Here is a 22341-nt window from a genome sequence, read left to right on the forward strand (position 1 = left end):
GATAGGTCAGCTAGTTAGGAGGCAATGGGCCAGACAAGAGGTAATAAGACCTGGGCTAGAATAGTAACAGCAGCAAAAGAAAGAGGAGACAGATTTCAGACACCCAGCACAGAGGCAGGGTCCAGGTGACCTGGCAACTGATGGGCAGTGGAAGATAAAGACAGGCAAGAATCAAAGATGACTCAGAGCTTTCAAGCTCTGGGTGACTGCAAGGACAGAGACACCATTAGAGAGGGAGTTCGGGGGAGGGCTGGTTTGGGACTGCAGTTGATTATTTCAGCATTAGCTCATTCGGTTGAGGTGCTGGCGGAACTTCTACATAGAGGCTACAGGAAGCAAGTGGAAAGTCAAAAGCTGTGGAAAGAGGACAATACTAGAGAAAAAGATGTGGTATCTATCTGTCCGGGGGTCAATGCCACAAGTAGATGGGCTTTCCAAGAAAATACTAAAAAAAAAAAAAAAAAAAAATTTCAGGAAAACCTGCATTTAGGCATTGACCAAATAGCTGCATAAATCTGGCTTTAAATAGACAGACGTCCAAGAACTGAAAACTGGAAGCTACGAAAGCCACATGGACAGGGGCAAGGAGAAGCATCAGGGAAAGGGAAGTGTTGCTAGGTACCTGTCTGTATCTGTTGCATGCACACACACACACACACACACACACATCCCTCTATATTTTCTCCCATCACCTCAGGGAAGTATAAGGATAGCACCAACCATGTAGTAACCTTAGATATGGAGAAATGTAAACTCTGTTTCTTAACCTCATAGAGAAAACATCAAGGCCCCTTTCCTCATAGGCAGCTTCCAAGCCCTTGGATAAACCTCTATCCTAGGCATGAAAAAGATAGGGGGAATTCAGATGAGCCACTCAGCAAAGAAAATGTCAACTCCTCCCCCTGCAGGAACTCCCCTTGCAGAGCTCCACCCTAGGCCAAAAACCAGAGCCCTCCCTTCTGACATGGCTCCTGAGCACTGGAGGGAACGAGGCAATGCCTTGGCTTCTGACGGATTACGCCTTTCATAACTGAATGACAGCCCCTTAACAACTGGAGCTCTGACTGGGACATGGTGGGGTGCATACTCAGCAATCAGCTGCACCCACATTAACTCATCTGCCTGTGACCTTCAGCTCCATACCCTGAACGAGCAAATTCCCAAAAGCCACGGTCCGGGCCCTTCCACAGCTCTAACTCTGAGGCCTGATGATCACACCCAGTAGCCCTCCAGGGCTCAGAGCACTCTCCCCTCTAAACGCACCCCTCCCAGGATAGGGGCAAATTTGAGATGTTTATCTTCATATAGCTCACAGAGAAACTGAGGCAGAATGGGGGCTGGGGTAACAAGATTGGAACGCAGAAATCCTGACTCCTAAAGCATGTCATTCACCCACTAGATGGCAGTATCTCCTAAAAACCGCCCATCAACCATAATAAGGGGTGAAAATGCCTTCATGTAATAATAGCCAGCATTTAAGCAGCATCAGCTCTCTGCTAGGCATTTGATCCAGATTATATCATATAGTTATGATAACAATTCCATGAGTTACTCTATTGCTATCACTACTTTATAGCATTTGCCCAGTGCCAAAAAGCTAGCAACAGACCCTATGCTCTTAACTATCATACTTTCATTGCCTCTCAATTGATCTGTATTTTTAAACATGTAATATATACTCAAACCTTGAAATAATCTACAATTTTTCTTTTAAAGACACCAAAAGTCATTCACTTAGAATTCAGAGGTCAGCAAACTTTCCTTTTTTTCTTTTTTTTGAGACAGAGTCTCGCTTTGTAGCCCAGGCTGGAGTGCAGTGTTACAATCTCGGCTCACTGCAACCTCCACCTCCCAGGCCCCGGTTCAAGCAATTCTCCTGTCTCAGCCTCCCAAGTAGCTGGGATTACAGGCATGCGCCACCACGCCCAGCTAATTTTTGTATTTTTAGTAGAGATGGGGTTTCACCATGTTGGCCAGGCTGGTCTTGAACTCCTCGTGATCCGTCTGCCTCAGCCTCCCAAAGTGCTGGGATTACAGGTGTGAGCCACCATGGCCGGCCAGCAAACTTTTTCTATGAAGGATTAGATAGTTCTGTTTGCAGGGCCATATGATCTCTGTCCCAACTACCCACAGTTCTGCCATCCCAGTGTGAAAGTAGCCATAGACATATGCAAACGAATGGGCACTGGTGTGTTCCAATACAACTATTTACAGAAACAGGCAGCAGGCCAGATTTGGCCTAGGACTGCCAACCCCTAGACTTAGGTCATCGTATGTGACCTCGCAAGGGCTTGGTGAAGCAAGATTAAAACAAGTGAAGCAGCCAGGACTCACCATTTGCCCAAGGTTATCCAAGCAATTCGTATTGAGTCAGAATTAATGTCAGGTCTCCCCACTCCCAATCCTGTGTCCCACTTTACGTGTCAGCACAGAGGCATAGAGGAGATCAAAGGCCGAAAACCCTGGAAGTGTGACTTGGTAGAAAGAGTAACGTATTGATTGTTGAGAAATCTGAGTGTAGTCCAGACTCTTCTACCAATATTGCTCTGTGACCCTCTCCATTTGAGGGCCCAGTCTCCTCATCCATAAAACAAAAGAGGTATGCCTAGCTCTAGGTGATGCCTTAGGCCAAGGACCTGTGACACAGTCTGGCTCTGCTCAATGATTTGCCCTGCCCCACCCAACACTCACTTGACAGCAGTAGTGAGGCGCAGGGGCCTGACGCCGGGCGTGGCAAAGCGCAGAGTGTTCATGTAAGCCACGTGCTGCAGGGCATGGTTGAAGGTCTCCACATCATCCCCCTCCAGGGTGAGCAGGGACTGTGAGGGGTTCACGTGGACCTGGGCCCCAGATACAGACACAGCTGAGAGCAGGGCCAGGAGGTGGGAGAGGAAAGGAGCAGAGGTAGAGGGGTAGGGCACAGGGGAGGGGCAGGGGGCATGCGGGGAAGAACAGGGCTAGAGGATGGGGCAATACCTTCATGCCTTTGCCCAGGCTCTCGAAATCCCTATAGTCCAGCCCCTCCCGACATGCATAGAGGCACTCGATGACCTCACGGCTCTCCAGGCGACCTGAGCGCACGCTGAAACCAGCCAGGTAGCCATGGAAATAGTGGTGAATCGGCAAAGGGTCTCCTAGGGTGGGAACACAGGAGCAGGACGGAAGGTGAGAAGAGAGGAGGATGGAAAAGGATGAAGGCTGAGAGAAAGGGAAAGAAGAGAAAGAGCAGAAGAGTTGAGAAAGAAAACAAAAAGGAGAAATGTGGAAACAAAAAAAAAAAGGAAAAAAGAGAGATGAGAGGTGAAGGAGAAGTGAAGATAAGCGGGGAGGCTGGAGAAGGGAGAAAATGAGAAAAAAAGAAGACAGAATAAAGCCAGAGGAGAAGAAAAAGGGTGAAAAGTAGAAGCAACAAAGACGAGGGGGAGGAAGAAAAGGAAACAGGACCAACAGGAGGAAAGAGTCAAAACAAGGAGGAACGGGGAGGTGGCAGGAGAGGACGTCTTTCCAGACATGCAGGGAGACCAGGATGGATGTGAGCGAGCTTCACAGATGCCCAGACCTTCCCCTCCTGCGTGTCTGACTCCTGACTCCTGCCACCTCCCTTCTGCCATATGGAAAGCCACCAAGAGAACCCCATTCTTCATTCTGTGGGCAGGACAGGACACCCAGAACCCAGCCCAGCTGCCTCTGGCCTTACCACTCCAGGAGCCTCTGCCCTGCTGTATTTCTTGGAGGCTCTGCCCCCTGGTGGCCTAGGAGGCTGTCACAGGCTGGATAGAATTTGGGGTGGAAAAGGGGTCTCAGAACAGAAAGTGAGGATGAGAACTCTCTGGTCTCCAGTTCTTACACACAGAGTACCTTGGGTGATATCTGTACTGTTGTCTCCCTTTTCCTTCTCTTTGTTCTTCTCCTCTAGGGATAAAAAAAAAAAAACAGTGGTAATGACTTCAGGGATGTGGACAGATTGACAGAGAGGAATGAGACTTCTTCTTCTCATCCCCATGAGTGCTCTCACGTTCACATGGGACTCTGACCCTCCCGTGTATAACCTGCAACCTCTCAGCTCAACCCCAACCCTTCTTTTGTCATGTCCCAAACTCTCCAGCCTCTGTTAGAGACAAACCCCCAAATACAATATACTGCTGAGGAAACACATGGGCTCTGGTAAGACAGGCAGGCACATGTGCACACACACAGTCCCAAGAGGGGAAACGTTTTTTAATGGCTTAAAAGTTGAAAGACTGAGGACACTCTAAGGGGTTACTCTCCTTGAGCAGGGGAACAGGCTATGGAAGTCATATCACTTTGATGGAACAAAGTGGAAACAGGCTGGAGTTACAGAGAGAGTCTGAGGATGCCTGAGAAATTAATTCCTCCGAGTCAGAGGTGATTGGATTAGTGGGAGATATGGGAGGGAGGCTGTGGTCCCTTCCATGAAGATCTTCAGTTACCCTGCCCAGCTGCAGAGAGATGCATGAGGTGGCCTCAGCCGCCGCGTCAGACTGCCCTTGCTCCTCACCAGCCTACCTCCCTTCCCAAATCCTAAAACACTGGAGTCTTCACTGAGAAGCTCAGAGGGACTTACCAGTCCAGCAGGCCCCAATCATGAGAGCAGGCTCCCTTCGGGGCGGGTGGATGAGGCCATTGTCGTGGATGAGGGCAGGGTCGAAGGAGATGCCATCGGTGTAGAGTGTGACCGTGGGGAACTCGAGGTTCAGGGCGTAGTGGTGCCACTCATCATCACAGACCTGGGCGAGTAGGGTAGGGGCAAGAGCCTCTCAGGTAATTCCTCTTCAGAGAGCTAACCCCAGGCACTGCCCCATCTCCTGGGAGACAGGGGACAGTCCCTTTATTCCCAGCTCTACCAACAGGGCTTACTAGTGCTTTGCTGCCTATCCAGCTCAAGGAATAACCTCCTTGTCCAAAATCTATCAGGCAATCAGCCTAGTAGCAAAGATTCCACTCTTCAGGGAAATCTTTAAAGCTATAAATATTCCTAAGAGGAGTAACACACTGTCATGCATAAATTTCCCCCAAAAACCTATGTATTACGTATGTATGTAAGGCACTGGAAATTCTAGAGATGGGGTTTCCTTCTGTCCCCCAGGCTGGAGTGCAGTGGTGCAATCATAGCTCACTGACGCCTCAAACTTCTGGGCTGAAGCCATCCTCCCACCTCAGCCTCTGGGGTAGCTGGGACTACAGGTATGTGCCACCACGTCCAGCTAAGTTTTTTATTTTTTAGAGATGAGCTCTCACTATGTTGCCTAGGCTGGTCTCAAATTCCTGGCCTCCAGTGATCCTCTCAGCCTCCCAAGTAGCTGGGATTACAGGTTATCTCTAGGGTAGCTTCTAACCCACCATTAAGCACTAAAATAAATATTGCTTCCCTTTGCAGTCTCTCCTAGGGCCAGCCAAGATGGAATGGGGGATGGTCAGAGGAAAAAGAGGCAGAGAGTACTCTGCCTCATCCAGTTCCAAATGTTGGGGTTCCTTAAGGCTCAGACCTAGGCCCTCTTCTCTTTCCTCTCTACACTCTCTTCCTAGAAGTCACCTCATCTGTTGCCATGGGTTTGGGTACCATAGTTATACACTGGTAACTCCAAAATCTGCATCTCCAGCCCAGAATTCTCCTCTGAATGCCAGGTTCTCTGCTTGGATGCCCACAAGTATCTCACATTTAACACATGTAAGATGCAAGTCCATGCCCTTTCCCAACTCCCTCAGTTTCTCCCCAGGTAGAATAAATGCTCCATCATCCATCCAGCTGCTCAAGCGGCTGACACAGGAAACAACTTTGATCTTCCCTTTCCCTCAGCCTCCACATCCAGTCCATCAGCAGGTGCTGTTGATCCCAAGTCCAAACAGAGCTACAAGCTGCAGGTTTCTGTGCAGGACTCTCCGTCTCCATTGCCACACATCAGTCATGTCCCCAACCCCTTTCATGAAGACTGTTGCAACAGTCCTGTTTACTGTCACCATTAGATCTCTTCAATACATCCATCCCACAGTTGCCAAGGGGATCTTGTTAAAATGTAAATCTGGCCAGGTGCGGTGGCTCACGCCTGTAATCCCACCACTTTAGGAGGCCGAGGCAGGTGGATCACAAGGTCAAGAGATCAAGACCATCCTGGCCAACATGGTGAAACCCCGTCTCTAGTAAAAATACAAAAATTAGTTGGACATGGTGGCAGGTGCCTGTAGTCCCAGCTACTAGGGAGGCTGAGGCAGGAGAATTGCTTGAACCCGGGAGGCAGAGGTTGCAGTGAGCCAAGATCACACCACTGCACTCCAGCCTAGTGACAGAGTGAGACTCCATCTCAAATATATATATATATATATACACATACACATAAATCTGATCAGGTCATGCCTATGCTTCAAATCCTTCAAAAAACACTTCCCATCTCTCATATGACAAAAATCGAGACTAACCCGGCTGAAAAAGTCCACTGTACAACCTGATCACCGCCCATCTCTGCAACTTATCTCCAGCCTTGTTCACTGTACTCCAACCTCACTGGCCCTCTTTCCATGCTTGGGACATGCTGAGCTCTTTCTTGCCTCAGGGCCTTTGCATCTGCTCTTTCCTCTTCCTAGAACCTTCCCACTCTCTTCCCACAGGCAGCTATTTCTCATCCTTTAGCACTAGGCTTAAATTCCGCCTCAGTCAGGTCCCCCAGGAGCATCCAATCCAAGGAGACTTCTCCTCTCCTTGCCTCCCCCCATGCTCTGCTCCAGTCCCTTGCTTGCTACTTTCAGAGCATTTATCACAATTTATCGTTTTTACGTGTCTATTTACCTTTTAAAAATTTCTCTCCCCAACTAAAATGTAAGTTCAATGATGGCAAAGATTTTGTTTCATTCATTGTACCCCCAGAACCTAGCTGAATGACAGAGACTTAGTTGTATTTAATAGATACTGGTTGATTAAAGGAGGTTGAATTAAAGAAAGACAGCAAGGATGACGTTATCAATATTTGCAACGTGTGGCGGCGGGGCGGAAATCAAGCAGCAGCAAATGGCAGACTGTCTCTTTAAAAGAGTGCCACAGATAGCAAAGCTTTCGTAGATAGCCCTCAATTATCTAGTTTATAAATTATCTGGGCACTTCTCTTTCTCTGTTCTGTTTTGTTTTGGTTTTTTTTTTTTTTTTTTTTTTTTTTTTGCCATTTGCTTACTCAGCCACTCCACTAGGACTCACAAGAGAAACAGAAGGAGTGAAAACTCACATTAGTCCTCACTGGTCCTTGCGGTCAGCCGGGAGAATAAATAATGAAGAGGCTGCAACTCTTGGCTCAAGAGAGGATTTTAAATATTTTATCCATTTTTATTTATCCCTCCATAATCAGGGCTGATAATAGTGAGAAGTAACATATACAGAGGGAGTGCTTTTCAGTCGACAAGGGTCTATTACGTCATTTAATCCTAACGACTCTGGGATACAGAATTCTTTTTATCCCTATTTAACAGGTTTTTTTTAACCCTGAAGTTTACACATATTAACGAAGATTTCATAGACAGCAAATTCCCTTGGCAAGACTCAAACCCAATCTGTGTACCTCAGAATGACTTATCTTGATTACAACAGGCTAACTGCCTGAGAGTCAGGGACATATACTGTTAAAGTCCTATTTAAGAGAGAGATGGAATAAAACAGGGAGGAAATAGATGATTGGTCGAGTTTGCTGTTAGTAGTCATTTGTTCCTTTTTTTTTTTTTAAATCCAGGAGTGCTTTGTCCAGGGAACAAGCCTTGGAAAAAGGGAACAAGAGGACCTGGGAGTAGAATGGTCAGGGGCTGAAAGTGGAGAAGCAAAGAGAGCGCAAGGGGGAACCCAGAAAATGCTGACCCTGCCCAGAGAAGGTCCTTTCCTAAAAGTGAGTCACATCTACTCAGCCCTCGCAGGAGCCTGGCTCTGGCCTCACCTGCTCCAGCTTCCAGAGGAACTTGACTGGGCGGGCACTCTCCAGCAGCGGCCAGTAGAGGAAGGCAATCCTACAGCCGTGGACAGTCAGCGAGTAGTGAGAGAAGCCATCCTCTGAGGGCACAGGAAGGGGACGGGGTCAAGTACAGAGGCTGAGGCCAGAACAAGTTCAAAGCAGCAGGAAGGAGAGGATGCTGGATTCTCTTAATCCTCTCTCATTCCCTCATTCTCTAGCGTTTCTCTCTCTCTCTCTCTCTCTCTGTCTCTCTCTCTCTCTGTCTCTCTCTCTCTCTCTCTCACACACACACACACACACACACACACTCCAGTCCAAGTGATAACTTGGGCTTCTGAGGCACCCTGGCTAGCTGAGCGGGGAGCGTCAGCGGTCTCACTCCCTCACCAGCTCTTCACCAGTCCTTTGGTTAATACATACATCATGGGTGACAACCCTTTTCAAAAGAGTTGTCAAGGTCAAGGGAAATGAGGTTGGAGAAGTGGCTAGAAATGAAAGAGCAGGTCAAGACTGAGCCCTCTCCAGTGGAGTAGACCCTGCAGTTGAGGGAAGAACAGGGCTCGGAGATGGGGCCAACCAGTCCCAAGATGGGAAGATGAAAGAATGGGGCACACCATTACCCAGGCTTTCCCACTGCAATGGAGGGGCTTTAATGGGAGAGGAGATAGGGGGTGGGGGCAGCCTACCACATGGTGGTAAGTTGATTGGGCAACTGAAAATGAGTGTAGCAGCAAGGAATCCCATTGCACTCTGACCGCAGTAGGATCCAACATGTCATGTTCGGGATAAAGCACAGAATCAAGGCATAGCACAGCTGGCACTTGCACCTCACAAATGAAGAGAGGGGAAGTGACCTGTTCACAGTCACACAATGGGCAGTGACAGAGGCAGGAAAAGAAGACAGTTTCCCTCTCTGGCTAGTGCCTGGAGGGGAGGCTCACCATTCTGGACAGTGTTACATACGATGGTTTCCTCTTCCTTCTTGCCCTTGTTGGGAGTTACGCCATGCTTCATCCAGAAGGACAGGGTGAAGTGGTCACTGAGGCTGTCCTGGGGCCCAGAACCCAGTCCACTGGGGCCACCCAAGGGCACCTGCACAGCCTGGGTGCCATTGAACCAGTAGATCAGGCTGCTGTCCTGGCTGTAGTGCACCGAGAGTCCTGCTGTCCAGTTGGCATTGGGGCCGGGCATGGGCAACAGATCCACCTCCCCAGTGGCAGCACCTGTGGGAGCCCCAGGAGGCACAAGTGTCAGAGCCAAGAAGCAGCAGATGGTGAAATGAGCAGGAGGCAGGGAAAGAGGGACTGATGGGAAAAGATTTCCTGCAGCGTATCTCGCCACCTCTTGTGGCCTTTCAAAGACAAGAGAGGGATGAACTCTCTTCTAAGAGTATCTCTCCAGTTAACCCATTCTCCAGCTCTTCATCTCTCCCCACCGTCATTCCACCTTGCATCTCGTGACTGTCTATGCATTTTTGCCAAAGACATATGTACCTGCCTTTTGGGCCACAGAAGCTAACCATGTGTCACAACCTCTATGTATAGACACCTGTGGATGGCCAGAGGTGACATAAAGCAGAGTCTTGGAGAAGTTTGGACAGAGGTTGGATGAGAAGGGATGGGCCTGAGGCAGTGTTGGGAGCACACCTACCGCAGAGTTTCCGCAGCGCCCGCTCTGAGTAGTTGTCACGGTCGCAGCCCTTGGCCACATGGCTGGTCTGCAGCTCTATGGTGGCCTGAATGTTCCAGAGTGGTTCATCACAGGTCTCCAGGCGGATACCAGGGAACAAAGCCAAGCTCCCAGCGCCTGGTGCATATTCGATCCTTTTGTTCCAGCCTGCATGGGTGAGACAAAGAGGGCGATGGGGAGAGAGAAGGGTAAAGCAGCCTCCCCTCTCCATGCTTCTCTTGCCATGTCCATGGACAGTTTGGGACTCCTGGCAGGATGGCCTGACTAGAGGAGATAGCTGCAAATCTGCCCCAATATCCTCCAAGCCCTAGCCTAGCGCCCATGATTGTCAGAAGGGACAGAAAGAGAGACAAAGAAAAAAGAGGATTCACAAGATGGGGCCCAGCGCTGAGCTCTCACCTTGCCAGCTGGGTTTACAGGTGGGCTTCACCTGAATCTCCACCTCAGCATCATCTGCCGCCCGCTTCTTCCCACAGTCATAAGCCGTCACTGTAAACTTATAGAGCCGCTCACCACTGTACTGCAGCTTCTCTGTGTTCTCAATGTTCCCTGGGGTGGGGTCAGGAGGACAGAGTGTTAGAGCACTGGAGAAAGCCCAGGGCAGAGAGGGGAGGATGTGCAAGTTCATCGGGCAGTAGGCAGGTTAGGCAGCAGGATGCTGGGAAAAGGCGTCTGGGAAGGGAAGGCTCCATTCGGGAAGAAAGGTGAGGCGAGGGTCTGAGGGGTGAAAGTGGAGAGTGGAACCCCGGGTTGTCCTGAGGGAGGTGGGTGCACAAGGGGAACTGGGCGGCCAGGGAAGCCAGGGGCGGACTCACCATCGTTGTCAATGAGGAAAGGGGTGTTGGGTGTGAGAATCTCGTAGTAGCAGATCTGGCTGTACTGGGGGGAGCAGTCACCATCAATGGCTTCCACCCGCAGGATACGATCATACAGCTTTCCCTCTGTCACAGCCGCACGGTACAGCCGCTCCACAAACACTGGGGCAAACTCGTTCACATCGTTGACCCGCACATGCACAGTGGCCCTGCACATACCAGAGGGGAGGAGGAATGGGGACACATCAGCCAGCCTCGATATTACACATCGAGATACAGCCTTGATACAGCACACCGAGGTACAGCCTCGATACTGTACATCAAGATACAGCCTTGATATGACACACGGAGGGACAGATTCGATACCGTACACCGAGCTACAGCTTCAATACTGTACACCAACGAACAGCCTCAATATGGGCACAACGAGATACAGCCTCAGTACTGTACACCAAGGTACAGCCTCTACATGGTACACCCATATACCAGAAAGAAGCAAGCAGGAATCCCGACCGGGAGCCAGAGCAGGAGGGAGCCTGCCCATCTATCCCCGAGACTGAGGCAGCCAGCACGCTCCTTCCTACCCCACAGAGCACCAAGCTGCATCAAAGCCATGCCAGGGAAAGGACAACACCAGGGGGAGGGCCCGAAGAAAGGGGACTGATGTACGGGATAAGGAACAAGCCCCAGGGGTACTCAGGAGCTGATTTTGATGACTTCTGTGCAGAATGCTATGGGTAAGGATGCCAAGAGGAGGGCTAAGGCATAAAATCCAGCAGGGCCTTCCTTCACAACGGTCAGCTCCAGGGGGATAACCGAGGAAGATGCAGAGTAAAAGCCAAATTAAAACCAGCCATAAGAAGGGAAATGGCATTTGTACAAAGGTCACAAGTCATCTGACACATCTGAAAGAGCACGTGTGGGCAGCGCTGCCTCCCGTGCATGTGGTCCCTCCGTAGTCATGTGCCAGGGCAAGCAGAGCTGGGTCGAGGCCCTTCATACTGAGCCCTGCCCCCAGCCAAGATGCAGGCTCCCAGGCCCCAGAGGCAAGGGTCCTATCTTCAAATGGAAAACTGAGTCACAAAGAGCATTTTTATCTCTAGTGCCTCTTAGTGGCTCAGGCATCCTGACTGAAGATCTTTCTCTTATTCTCAAATAAGAAGTTAGCTGGCAACAGGCGTAGGTGTCCCAGACCCGAGCCTCTTTCTTGCTACAACCATCCCCTGCCCACCCTCACCTAGAGCTATATGTATATGTTAGGGATCGTGTGTGTGGTATACACTGCAAATAGACTGGAGGGGGCAGTTGAAAGGAATCTGGATGCATGCTGAGTGTATTCATCCTCTTCCTTCTTGCTCTCCTCCTCGTCATTACACCCATGTACTGAGCCCTTCACCGTGTATCAGGCACTGTGGTCATGCTTTCAACACAAACCATCTCCTGGAATCTTCACAGCAACCCTATGAAGTAGGTGTCATCACAATCTCCATTTTACAGATAAGGAAAAGCAAGTCCAGAGAGGCTAGGCTGCCCAAGGTCACGAGAGGCAAAACCAAGATTAGATCCACTGAAGTCTACTATACGTTTCTGTCACCTTGCCTGAAGGTCCCTAAATCCTAGGAACAGCAGGGGATAGGGTTCCCTAAGTCCTAGGAACAGCAGCGGGTGGGGGTGGATATTCGATGACCGCACAGACAGAAGATGGTGGGCTTGGGAGAAGGGAGGAGGACCCTGCAACACATGGGGCAGGAGACAAGGACTTCCTCACTTGTGGGACTTCTTGGTGTTAGCCCCGTCGGGGCCCTCGCCACAGTCATAAGCCTGGATGGTGAAGGTGTGTTCCTTCTGGGCCTCGCAGTCCACAGGCTCCTTGGCCCGGATCAGCCCCTCTCCTGTCGCCTTGTCAAGGATCACGGCCTCAAAGGGCACCCCAGACCCATGGAGCCGGAAGCCACAGATCTCACCTGACAAAGGGAAGAAGGGGAGGAGTGAGGCTGCTGTGTCTCCTTCCCCACCCTCAGCCTCCCCACCTGGGGTCTGGCTCCACCTCTCCTCCCGGAGCCCTGTCCCTTCTCCTGTAGGCATAAAAACATTAATGATCAAACACACAACTCCAAGCCCAGCTTCCCTGAGCAGCAACCTCCCAGAACCTCCAGGCCTGAGATCTGACAAAATCATGATGTGTTTAACCCTTGCCTGGCCATGTCCTTTTCTGGCATCCTTGACTCAATCTCCATTCTTCAATGGAGCCCATTTCCCTCCTTGAGCCCACCTTTATTTTCCCAAGGCCTCTTCCCTTACTTTCTCATTGCTCCCAGGACCTTCCTTCCCTCCCTTGATTTTGGCCCTTCCACCCACTTTTCTCTGTCCTACCCTGCCTTGCCATCCCCCAATCCCAATTACCTGCATAGCGCAGCGGGGCATCCTTGTCCAAGGCAAAGAGTGGTGGGTTCAGCAGGACCGTGTTGTCATTCTCCATGACGATGCCCTGGTACTCTGCCTCAATCCATGGCTTGTGCTTGTTGGCTGGCCCCACCCCAGGGAGAGGAGAGGAAGCACCTGTGAGCAGGGCCTCTACTCCCACAACAACCCTTGTTGACCCAGACAACTCACACCTCAGCACCCTCACCCTTTCCACCCCCTATAGGAGCACCTTACAGGAGGCGGGCAGCTGAGGACAAGAAATCAGCTACTAAAGGAGTCAGAGGGTCTGCGGAAGGTCATAGCCTTCTCCTATAGTAGGGTAGACAGTTCCCATGGAAACTACCTGCCCTGGGGGTGAGAAGGAGGGGATCACTATCTCCCTGGGAACCATGGTCAGGATGTGGAGAATGTTCTTTAGGGATTTCATGTGCTAGAGAATGGAGACTGGGAACTTCAGGGAGCAGTGGTGGGCCATGAGAAGGCCCTGGAAAGGGAAGGGATAGATTAAGGACAGAATTGAAACTAGAAAAAGAGCTAGAAGTTTCCTGAGATCCTGATTGCTTATCCTCCTCCCAACTCATTTCAATCCTGATTCCTTCACTCTGCACTTCTCCCAGCCAAGCCCCAACTTGAGGCCATTCTCCCAGAACACAGGATGGGGAGAAAGGAGAGAAGTGAAGATATATAGGACAGAGGGAGGGGGCAGAGAGGGGCAGGAATGGAGCAGAGGAATCAATGCCGAGCAACTGGACCCAGCAGAGCCATCATCCTAAGGGATTATCGGGCTGGCCTAGAAACATGACAAATCCTGTCCCTGCTTCCCACCCCCACACCCAAGAGAACACATTCGAAACCGGCACATTTCTATGTCCTCCACCAGACCATCAAACCACATTCCCTGAAACCCACTTTTTATACAGAACTCAATCCCAGTTCTTATCTACCCCACCCCTCTTCCCTTCAACCACCAGCCAATTCAGAATGGATGCGGGACTTGTCAGACTCCAAATCTCCCCATCTTCTACCAGATTCAGCCTGGTGAGGGACTGTGGGGAAGCATATTTCCTCCCCTTCCACATCACTCCCAACCCAGCCTCCACACTTGCTCTATCTAATCCCATCAAGCCAACACCCAGGCTCCCAAAGCACACCCATGAGGCAGAAGGAAACTGAGTCACCAAAAGGAACCTCATCCCCAGTATCTCATGGTGAGCAAGAAACCCTGATTTCCATTCTCTCCTTCAACCACACCCCAGCACGCCTGTGGCATGGGAAGGATTTCTTACTGATGACCACCATAACCCCTTCCTGAATGCTGAGGAGAAAGCCACAAGATGGTGCACAGGAGGTGGTACAGGAAGTGGCAGGAGGCTAAGAGGGGAGGCTGAGGTCAGAGATGCAGGCGAGGAAGAGAGCGCGATGGAAGGGCAGGGCTGGGCGCCTTCTGCACAGCTCCCGCTCCCACCCTGCTTGTCTCCCCAGGTCTCTGAGCCTCTGTCTCCTCTCCTCCTGGCCCCCTGCAGTCTTGCGTTTGCTCCCTTTCACTCCTAGGCTCCCGGGCTCCTCCTTGACTCACTGTTTTCCTGATTTTCCTCTCATTCTTCCCTCTTTTTTCTGCCTCCACCTTTACCCTTTTCCATCCCCTCCTCACCCCGTCCCACGCCTCATCTCCGGTCTTCTCCTTCTCAGCTTTCCCTCTCACTACTCATTTAGCGCCCCCCACACACCCACTTCTGCCCTTTCCTGCCAGTCTCCATCCGTTTCCACCTACCTGAGCCCTCTGCCCGCAAGCCGCTCCCCCCCCCCCCCCCTCGCAACGTCCTCCCTCTCCGTCCGTCCGACAGCCCCGCCCAGCTGAATGTATCCGCTGTCTGCCAGAGAGGGCAGCTCTGGTAACCCACAGCCCAACTGATGCAGGCATAAGGGTATGAATGCAGAGGCACACGCAAAAACATACGTGCTCCGAATTGCTGAACTGCAGCAAATACTTTCTCCCCAGGATGGGATGGAGGCGAAGCAGATGGATCTGCCACACACCCTTAGCATGCGCCAGTGAAAGGGAGAGCCTCTGGGAGACGTTTATCACCCGCTCGGGGGCAGTCCTTCCCAGACCCGAGGTAGCCACTGGCGTGTAGAAATGGGTGGAGGGGGAGAATAGAGACCACAGGACGGCAATGGAGACCAAATGGGAGCAAGATGACCAGCAAGAGAAACGCATGGGTAGAGATGGACCGGAAAGGAAGATGTAGCTGGGAGGAAGAGAGGGAGAGGAGACGGAGCAGGTCTGAGAACATGGATGGGAAGGCGGGTGATCAGAAGAGGACCAGACACCCGTCAGGTGCCAGGGAGCCTCGACACCTCCTTCCCACCCCTACCGCGCACGGCGCTGCCCGACACCCCTCTTTCAGGACCCCCACCCCCACCTCACTCACCTTTGTTACAGGAGCAGGACGCGAGCAGAGAGGCCAGCAGAAGGAGCAGCAGCAGGAGGGTCATGGTGCGGCGTGGGGCAGGGCAGGGCCAAGCGTTTGCCTCCCCTGGGAGCCTCCAGCCTGCGGATTCCACCTTGCGGGAGGGATACAGGGTGTCTCTAAGGAGCGGGGAACAGCAGGGCAGGGACCTAAAGGAGCCTACCGCCCATACTAGTCCATAAAGCGGGCCTGGGCAGATCCCAATCTGGGTAGCTGAGGCGGGGGACTTGCAGCGGCTTCCAGTTTCCCCCAGCCCAGCGTCCTCACTCTCTCACTCCCACCCCAACCCCGCTACTGCAGGATGACGTCAGCACAGCCGGGCAACGATTGATGGCGCCGCCGGCCAATCAGGTGACTGGAGGGTACCAGGTGCTGCAGCGGGGGAGGGAGCCAATGGGACTGGGGCGTCGGGGCTGGAGAGCTTCAGGGCTCCTTCCCCTGGCTGCAATTTGGGGGAGCCGAGGAACTGCGGGGGCTGGGGAGGAAGCTGGAGAGCCACGGAGTGGGTGGGAAAGAAGAAGGACGTGGGGAGAAAGAAGCCAGAAGCCAGGGGGTGGAGAAGAGAGACGTCAGCGGGACCTGAGGGCGGCCAGGAGGGGTGGCGCCGCGTCACCCCGCCCCCCAAACTCTGCATTAACCTCTTTCCACAGCCCCTTCCATCCACAGTTCCCTGCGCGTGCCCTCTGGGAACGGTGAAGTAAAACCCTCAGTCTGAGTCTGAGAAATCCTGGCATTTGTAGCCCAGGTCTGCGAGGAAATCACAGGGCGGTAGCGAGGCTCTGGGACCCGAGGAGGGATAGGACGTCGTGCACCCCTCGCGCGCGCACCTGTCGGGACCGGTCGCCTCCTCCCGCCTACCTGCCCTCCCTCCTTCGCCCCGAATTTCACCTTAAACCGTGATGAACCAAGCCCAGTGGATTCTGAAGCCTGGGACGATGGCAGGTTCGAGACAGAACTGGGCAGCTGGGGGCGGGGCACAATGTTATTTAGGCGCCTCCACCCCACCTTCACAGAAATACATCTGGAAAGCATGGGCTGTCCTAGGGCTGGAGACTGGGGGTTATGGTCTCACCGATGACTCAGAGGGAGAGAAAACCCTCGGGGTCCCAAGCCAAAGAGAATAAAATTCTCCAGAATAGCCAACAAACTCCTCTCCGGCTCCGTTTCAGACTTTGAACTCAGCACCCCTCGGGCTCCGCCTCCCTCCTAATGGCTCCTTAGGACCAAGAGTCTGGAAAGCCACGTTGGGGTCCCAGTTGAGCACATTGCCTGAGGGAGCTTTGGGGGCCAGGCCTGCAGGGTGCTCTTCATGGTGGCTTCTGGGCAGCTGGCTGTCCTCAGCCCTCCCCTCACATCTTCCAACATCACTCAGTCCCAGGATCTCAGGGTATTGTTGGAACTCATCTCCACCTCACACAGCCAGACCAGCCTCGGGTGCCTCCCAGGAAAGACCGCTCCTCAGGCCGTGGGACGGTTCCCAAGCCTGCCAAAAATGAGGTGGAGGCCAAAACTGGCCTCTGGATGGTTCGAGTTTTGGATGACTGACAGCCCCAGATCCTGCTCCAGGTTCCTTCCTCAGGAAAAGCCAAGGTCAGACACAACTTTGCCAAATCCCTGCCCCTCCTTCAGGCTGGAGACACCACCCCCAAACTCACTATAGCGGGAGGGAGGAAGTCTGATAGGGACTCTTATTGCAACAGGGCCCCAGCCTTATAAAAAGCCCTGGTAACCAGGCCGTTACACATCCTGTCTCTGTGTGTGCGGGCTGGCCTGAGTCTCTCAGCCTCACCTGCCAGACAACAGCCCCTCCTTCCTCACCCTGTCTCCTGTATTCTCCTGAAACCTTGATCCACACAATGCCTCCCAACCTCACTGGCTACTACCGCTTTGTCTCGCAGAAGAACATGGAGGACTACCTGCAAGCCTTAAGTAATGGCCTCGCCCTCCCAGACCCCTGTCACTCCCTTTCTCCCCTCTTTCTTCCTGCCTCTTGGTCCCATGGAGAAGAGGGAATGCCCCGGGTTGGACACTGTGGAAAGGCTCAGGCGGCTGGCGCCTGACCTGGGATCCATTTCTAACCAGGCATTAGTAGGGGGGGTGGATCCACAGTCCCAGACCCAAGGAAGGGAAACTCACAGCCCTGAGGGGCTGCAGCCGGCAGAGGAGCTCCTGGCTGGCTAGCAGCACCCCTGCTAAGAGGCAGCCCCCACAGGCATCAGCTTGGCTGTGCGGAAGATCGCGCTGCTACTGAAGCCCGACAAGGAAATCGACCACCAGGGCAACCACATGACCGTGAGGACGCTCAGCACCTTCCGAAACTACACTGTGCAGTTCGATGTGGGAGTGGAGTTTGAGGAGGACCTCAGGAGCGTGGACGGACGGAAATGCCAGGTACCTTTCTCCTGGCTGGGCGGTGGCCAGAAGGAGGCATCACAGGAGATTCCTAACAACATGGGGCAAAACAAAGTGACCTTCCCCAGCCAGAGCTGGGGGAGGAGGGGAATGGTCACCACAGCAGGGAATGCAGTCCCCAGGATACCAGTCTCCAGAACTAACAGGTCCTGGTGCTCCCCGTCTCTCTCCCACTTCTTCCCTGCCCTCTCTTCGCACCAGCCCAAAGGGCAAAGAACAGGGAAACCCAGACCGAAGAGCAAACATTTGCCCACTCTCTAGCCTGTGACACTGTTGGTCACCCAAAGTCTCTTTTACTTTAGCATCAATAACTTCACTCTCCTGCATTTCTTTCTACTTCTTACATATTCCTTCTTAGCCTCTTTGCAGATCCTAGTCCTCCTATTAATCCTTTAAACTGGAGTTTTCTCCCCAGAGTTTTGTTCTTAATGTCTTCTCCCTTTTGTCTGCCCACTATCCATAGGCTAAATCATCTACACCCATGCCTTCTGCTTCCATCTATAGGCTGCCCTTGGCATGAATTCTCCAGCCAGAGCCATCTCCTGAGCTCCAGGGCAATGTTTTCAACTGCCTACAAAATACAGTTGGCCCTCCATATTCATGGGTTCTGCATCCACAGCTTCAGCAAACTGCAAATGGCAAATATTTGGGAAAAATAAAAATACCAAATGATACAAATAAAAAATAACACAGTATAGCAACTATTTACAGAGCATTTGCATTGCATTAGATATTACAAGTAATCCAGAGATTATTTAAAGCATATGGGAAAAGGCTAGGCGTGGTGGCTCACACCCATAATTCCAGGACTTTGGGAGGCTGAGGCAGGCAGATCATTTGAGGCCAGGAGTTCAAGACCAGCCTGGCCAACATGGTGAAACCTCGTCTGTAAAAAATACATAAATTAGGCCGGGCGCAGTGGCTCACGCCTGTAATCCCAGCACTTTGGGAGGCCAAGGCAGGCAGATCACCTGAGGTTGGGAGTTCGAGACCAGCCTGACCAACATGGAGAAACCCTGTCTCTACTAAAAATACAAAAAATTAGCCAGGCATGGTGGCGCATGCCTGTAATTCCAGCTACTCAGGAGGCTGAGGCAGGAGAATCACTTGAACCTGGGAGGCGGAGATTGCGGTGAGCCAAGATCGCGCCACTGCACTCCAGCCTGGGCAACAAGAGCAAAACTCTGTCTCAAAAAAAATACAAAAATGCAGCAATTAGCTGGGCATGGTGGCGCATGCCTGTAATCCCAGCTACTTGGGAGGCTGAGGCAGGAGAATTAGATTTACTTGAACCCGGGAGCCAGAGGTTGCAGTGAGCCAAGATCACGCCATTGCACTCTAGCCTGGGTGACAGAGCAAGACTCTGTATCAAAATAATAATAATAAAGTATACAGGGGGATGTACGTAGGTTCTCTACAGATACTAAGCCATTTTATTCAGCAGATTTGGTGGGGTAGGGGTCCTGGAACCAATTTCCATTTGAAGGCCCAAAGTCAAACTCAAATTCACCATCTTCCTATCCAAATCTATCCCACTTTGATATCTACCATCTCCACTAATGGGCAATAACCAGCCAGGCCAGAGACCTGGGAGTCATAATCAGTATCTTTTGTTTCCTTACCTCTAGGCTCCTAGCACACACACAAACACACACACACACACACACACACACACATACCCCACCACCGCATCTAATTGGCCAAGAAATCTTTGTAACTTTTCTGCATTACCCAGTATAGCAGCTGCTAACTTCAGATGGCCATTGAATACTTGAAATATAACTAGTCCAAATCTAGATGCTGTAAGTGGACTTTCAGACAATGCCAAATAAAAAGAAGCATTTTGGAAATGTTTATATTGGTTGCATGCTGAAAGAATAATATTTTGAATATTTTTGGTTAGCTAAAATATATTATTTAAATTAATTTCCCCTATTTATCTTTACTTGTCTAATATGGCTCCTGACGCATTTTATTTCTGTTGAGTATCACTCTTCTAAATGGCTCTCCTGTGTTCCCTCCTAACCTTTCTCTATCACCACCCTAATTCAGGCCTTCATTTCTCACCTAGTGCCTGAAATTGGGTTTTTTTTTTTTGTAAAGTTGGGGTCTCACTGTGTTGCCCAGGCTGGTCTCAAACTCTTGACTTCAAGTGATTCTCCTGCCTCAGCCTCCCAAATGCTGGGATTAAGGGTGTAAGCCACTGCACCTAGCTGGTTCTCAGTCTTAACCCTCCTCTAATCTGCATGCTGTAGCCACAGGGTCTACCTAAAATATAAATGTGACCATGTCACTCTCTGACTTACACCCTTTCAGTGATTATCTATTACATTACATCATCTATTACACTTAGCTCAGCCTACAAGGGTCTCTGTGAATCAGCTCTTCAATTGCCTGCACCACATATACTCTAGGTTAGAGCCCTTCAGAACTAATTGACTTTCTCTTTTACCACTATTTCTAGCTGTTTCTTTCCTTGCTAGAAATTTCCTATTCTCTCCAATCTAATTAACTCCCAACTTCCTTAAAGATTTCACTCTACCTGCCCCACTGCCTGGTGTCACAGTTACCTATTTACTGCTCCTCTATCCGTTCAAGACTCTGAGCTCCTTGTTTGGGGCTTCTCCTATGGGAGAACTCAATAAAGGTTGATTGAATGCTCAGGCCCAGAGGGGCTGACTCTTTATTTCTAAGCATACTTCAGCTGTTCTTGAAACCGAGAAAGAGGAGAAATGAGATTACCTGGTAGGATTCCCAACCAATCTTTCTTTTTTTCTCAAAAGTCCCTCTAGGTCAGCCAGAAGTATCCAGAGGAAAAAGTCTCCATTCTTCATAAATGCCCTCCCCAATTTCACCTCTACTTTTTCTGCTACCACCCCTGCTCTTACCCAAAGGTCACTGTAGACAACTTTGGGCCCCCCTCGGTGACCTTTAGGAGTGGGAAGCTGGGTGTGATGGTTCATGCCTATAGTCACAACACTTTAGGAAGCCATGGCGGGCAAATCACTTGAGCTCAGGAGTTTGAGTCCAGCCTGGCCAACATGGAGAAATCCTGTCTCTACTAAAAATATAAAAATTAGCCAGGCATGTTGGTGCACGCCTGTAATCCCAGCTACTCGGGTAGGTGAGGCATGAGACTCACTTGAACCCAGGAGGCAGAGTTTGCAGTGAACCGAGATCCTGCCACTGCACTCCAGCCTGGGTGATGGAGAAAGACTTGTCTCACCGAAAAAAAAAAAAAAAAAAAAAAAAACCGAAGGGGAAAAGGGAGTCCTGCTGAATCAGAGCAGCTCCCTCGCTCAGTGGAGGGGCTGGAGCAGACAGTATCTGCTGAGGAGTAAAAGGGGGAGCCCACTCAGAGTGAGTTGGGAAGCATTTTGAGCATCCTGCCTCCCAATGTCTTTATTCCCTCTTTCCCCTATAGACCATAGTAACCTGGGAGGAGGAGCAGCTGGTGTGTGTGCAGAAAGGGGAAGTCCCTAACCGCGGCTGGAGACACTGGCTGGAGGGAGAGATGCTGTATCTGGTAAATGGGGTAGGGGCTGGGTGTCTGGGAGAAGGGCCTCCAGCTATGAAGCATTCCCTTGTCCAAATCAGATAGGCCCACCACTCTCCCCCCAGCTCAGCCCCACTCCCTCTCCACGGAAGGGAGGGAAAGCAAAAGCACTGGGAGGAGTGGGGAAAGGAAGAAACAGAGTGGCCAAGGTGGGCCCTGCCTACAAGTCGGATGAATGCCCATAAATCATCACAGGAGCAATGGAGGCTTCCGCCATTTCACATCCCCTGACCCGGCCACCTTCCTTCCTGAGGGGTGGAAAGTTGAGGAAGTGGAATAATGATACAATTGCCCATACATCAAACACTCAAGCTGCTGTATCCGGAAGGAGTAAATGGAGGTCAAGGACCTTGAGAAAGGGGCTCTGGCTGGCAAAAGCCCTCTTTCTCGCTCCCCCTTACTTCCCGTCTCTCCCCAGGAACTGACTGCAAGGGATGCAGTGTGCGAGCAGGTCTTCAGGAAGGTCAGATAGCCAGAGAGGAACTGAGGCCTCTCCAGACAGCACCAGCCCACAGACCCTCCTGCCGTGCCCCCTTCAAGCCCAGATTGTGCCAGGTCAGCTGTCCCTGCCTCTGGCCACCTACCCTCCCTCTGGGTCCCTCCTCACCCCTCCCCGTGTTAATCTGTAACTTGTAGCCCCCAGGCCAAAGTCCTTTCTCACACACCACTGCCCAATAGTGACCTCACTTCCAGGTCAAGGTCTGGCCTCCCAGATGAAAGAAGCAGGCAAAGGGAAGGAGCCCCTGAGAACAACCAATGTCCCCTCCCTCCTGTCCATTTGACCTCTTCTTTTCCTTCTAAGAAAGAACTAAGCTATGGGCATTTGGCGATTAGTGAAAATTCTATCCTGATGGACTTCTGGAAAACTGTGACTGGGGTTCAAGAGTTTAAACAGGGGCTACCGGCAGAGGCTTTTTGTCCATTTCTTTGTCCTTATTCTCGAGAAAGCCTCATGTACTCAACAAAACCAGGCCCAAGACACAGCCCCACCCACACAGGGTTCAACGGACCCCGCAGTTCTGACATCTGAA

At 51.4% G+C, this 22341-nt stretch overlaps 2 protein-coding genes and 1 long non-coding RNA gene across 4 annotated transcripts in view; 2 read left to right on the forward strand and 1 right to left on the reverse strand.

Annotated features, from left to right (window-relative positions):
• Positions 1-22341, reverse strand: part of CLSTN3 (calsyntenin 3) — a 50593-nt gene that overhangs the window by 13127 nt on the left and 15125 nt on the right. Inside the window, exons 1-13 of one of the 2 annotated variants that reach the window (XM_033222964.1) lie at positions 16231-16722; positions 15304-15436; positions 12851-12973; positions 12216-12411; positions 10448-10656; positions 10032-10181; positions 9594-9779; positions 8885-9166; positions 7929-8041; positions 4586-4748; positions 3859-3912; positions 2977-3134; positions 2692-2840 (exon numbers count right to left, since the gene is read on the reverse strand). In XM_033222964.1, the coding sequence (XP_033078855.1) occupies positions 2692-2840; positions 2977-3134; positions 3859-3912; positions 4586-4748; positions 7929-8041; positions 8885-9166; positions 9594-9779; positions 10032-10181; positions 10448-10656; positions 12216-12411; positions 12851-12973; positions 15304-15436; positions 16231-16374 (2060 nt within the window). In that variant the 5' untranslated portion in view covers positions 16375-16722. Of the gene's footprint in view, positions 1-2691; positions 2841-2976; positions 3135-3858; positions 3913-4585; positions 4749-7928; positions 8042-8884; positions 9167-9593; positions 9780-10031; positions 10182-10447; positions 10657-12215; positions 12412-12850; positions 12974-15303; positions 15437-16230; positions 16723-22341 lie in introns of those variants that run through there. The other variant, XM_033222965.1, reaches the window with a different exon arrangement.
• Positions 15366-16485, forward strand: LOC117090590. The gene is made up of 2 exons (XR_004440070.1): positions 15366-15693; positions 15993-16485. It is a non-coding gene; the product is annotated as an uncharacterized LOC117090590 (long non-coding RNA).
• Positions 17036-22220, forward strand: RBP5 (retinol binding protein 5). The gene is made up of 4 exons (XM_033222971.1): positions 17036-17271; positions 17555-17733; positions 21179-21280; positions 21729-22220. The coding sequence occupies exons 1-4, from the start codon at positions 17199-17201 to the stop codon at positions 21780-21782; spliced, it is 408 nt and encodes a 135-aa protein (XP_033078862.1). The 5' UTR covers positions 17036-17198; the 3' UTR covers positions 21783-22220.

The sequence above is a fragment of the Trachypithecus francoisi genome, unplaced genomic scaffold (assembly GCF_009764315.1).
Source record: "Trachypithecus francoisi isolate TF-2019V2 unplaced genomic scaffold, Tfra_2.0 Lachesis_group11, whole genome shotgun sequence".
NCBI lineage: Eukaryota > Metazoa > Chordata > Mammalia > Primates > Cercopithecidae > Trachypithecus > Trachypithecus francoisi.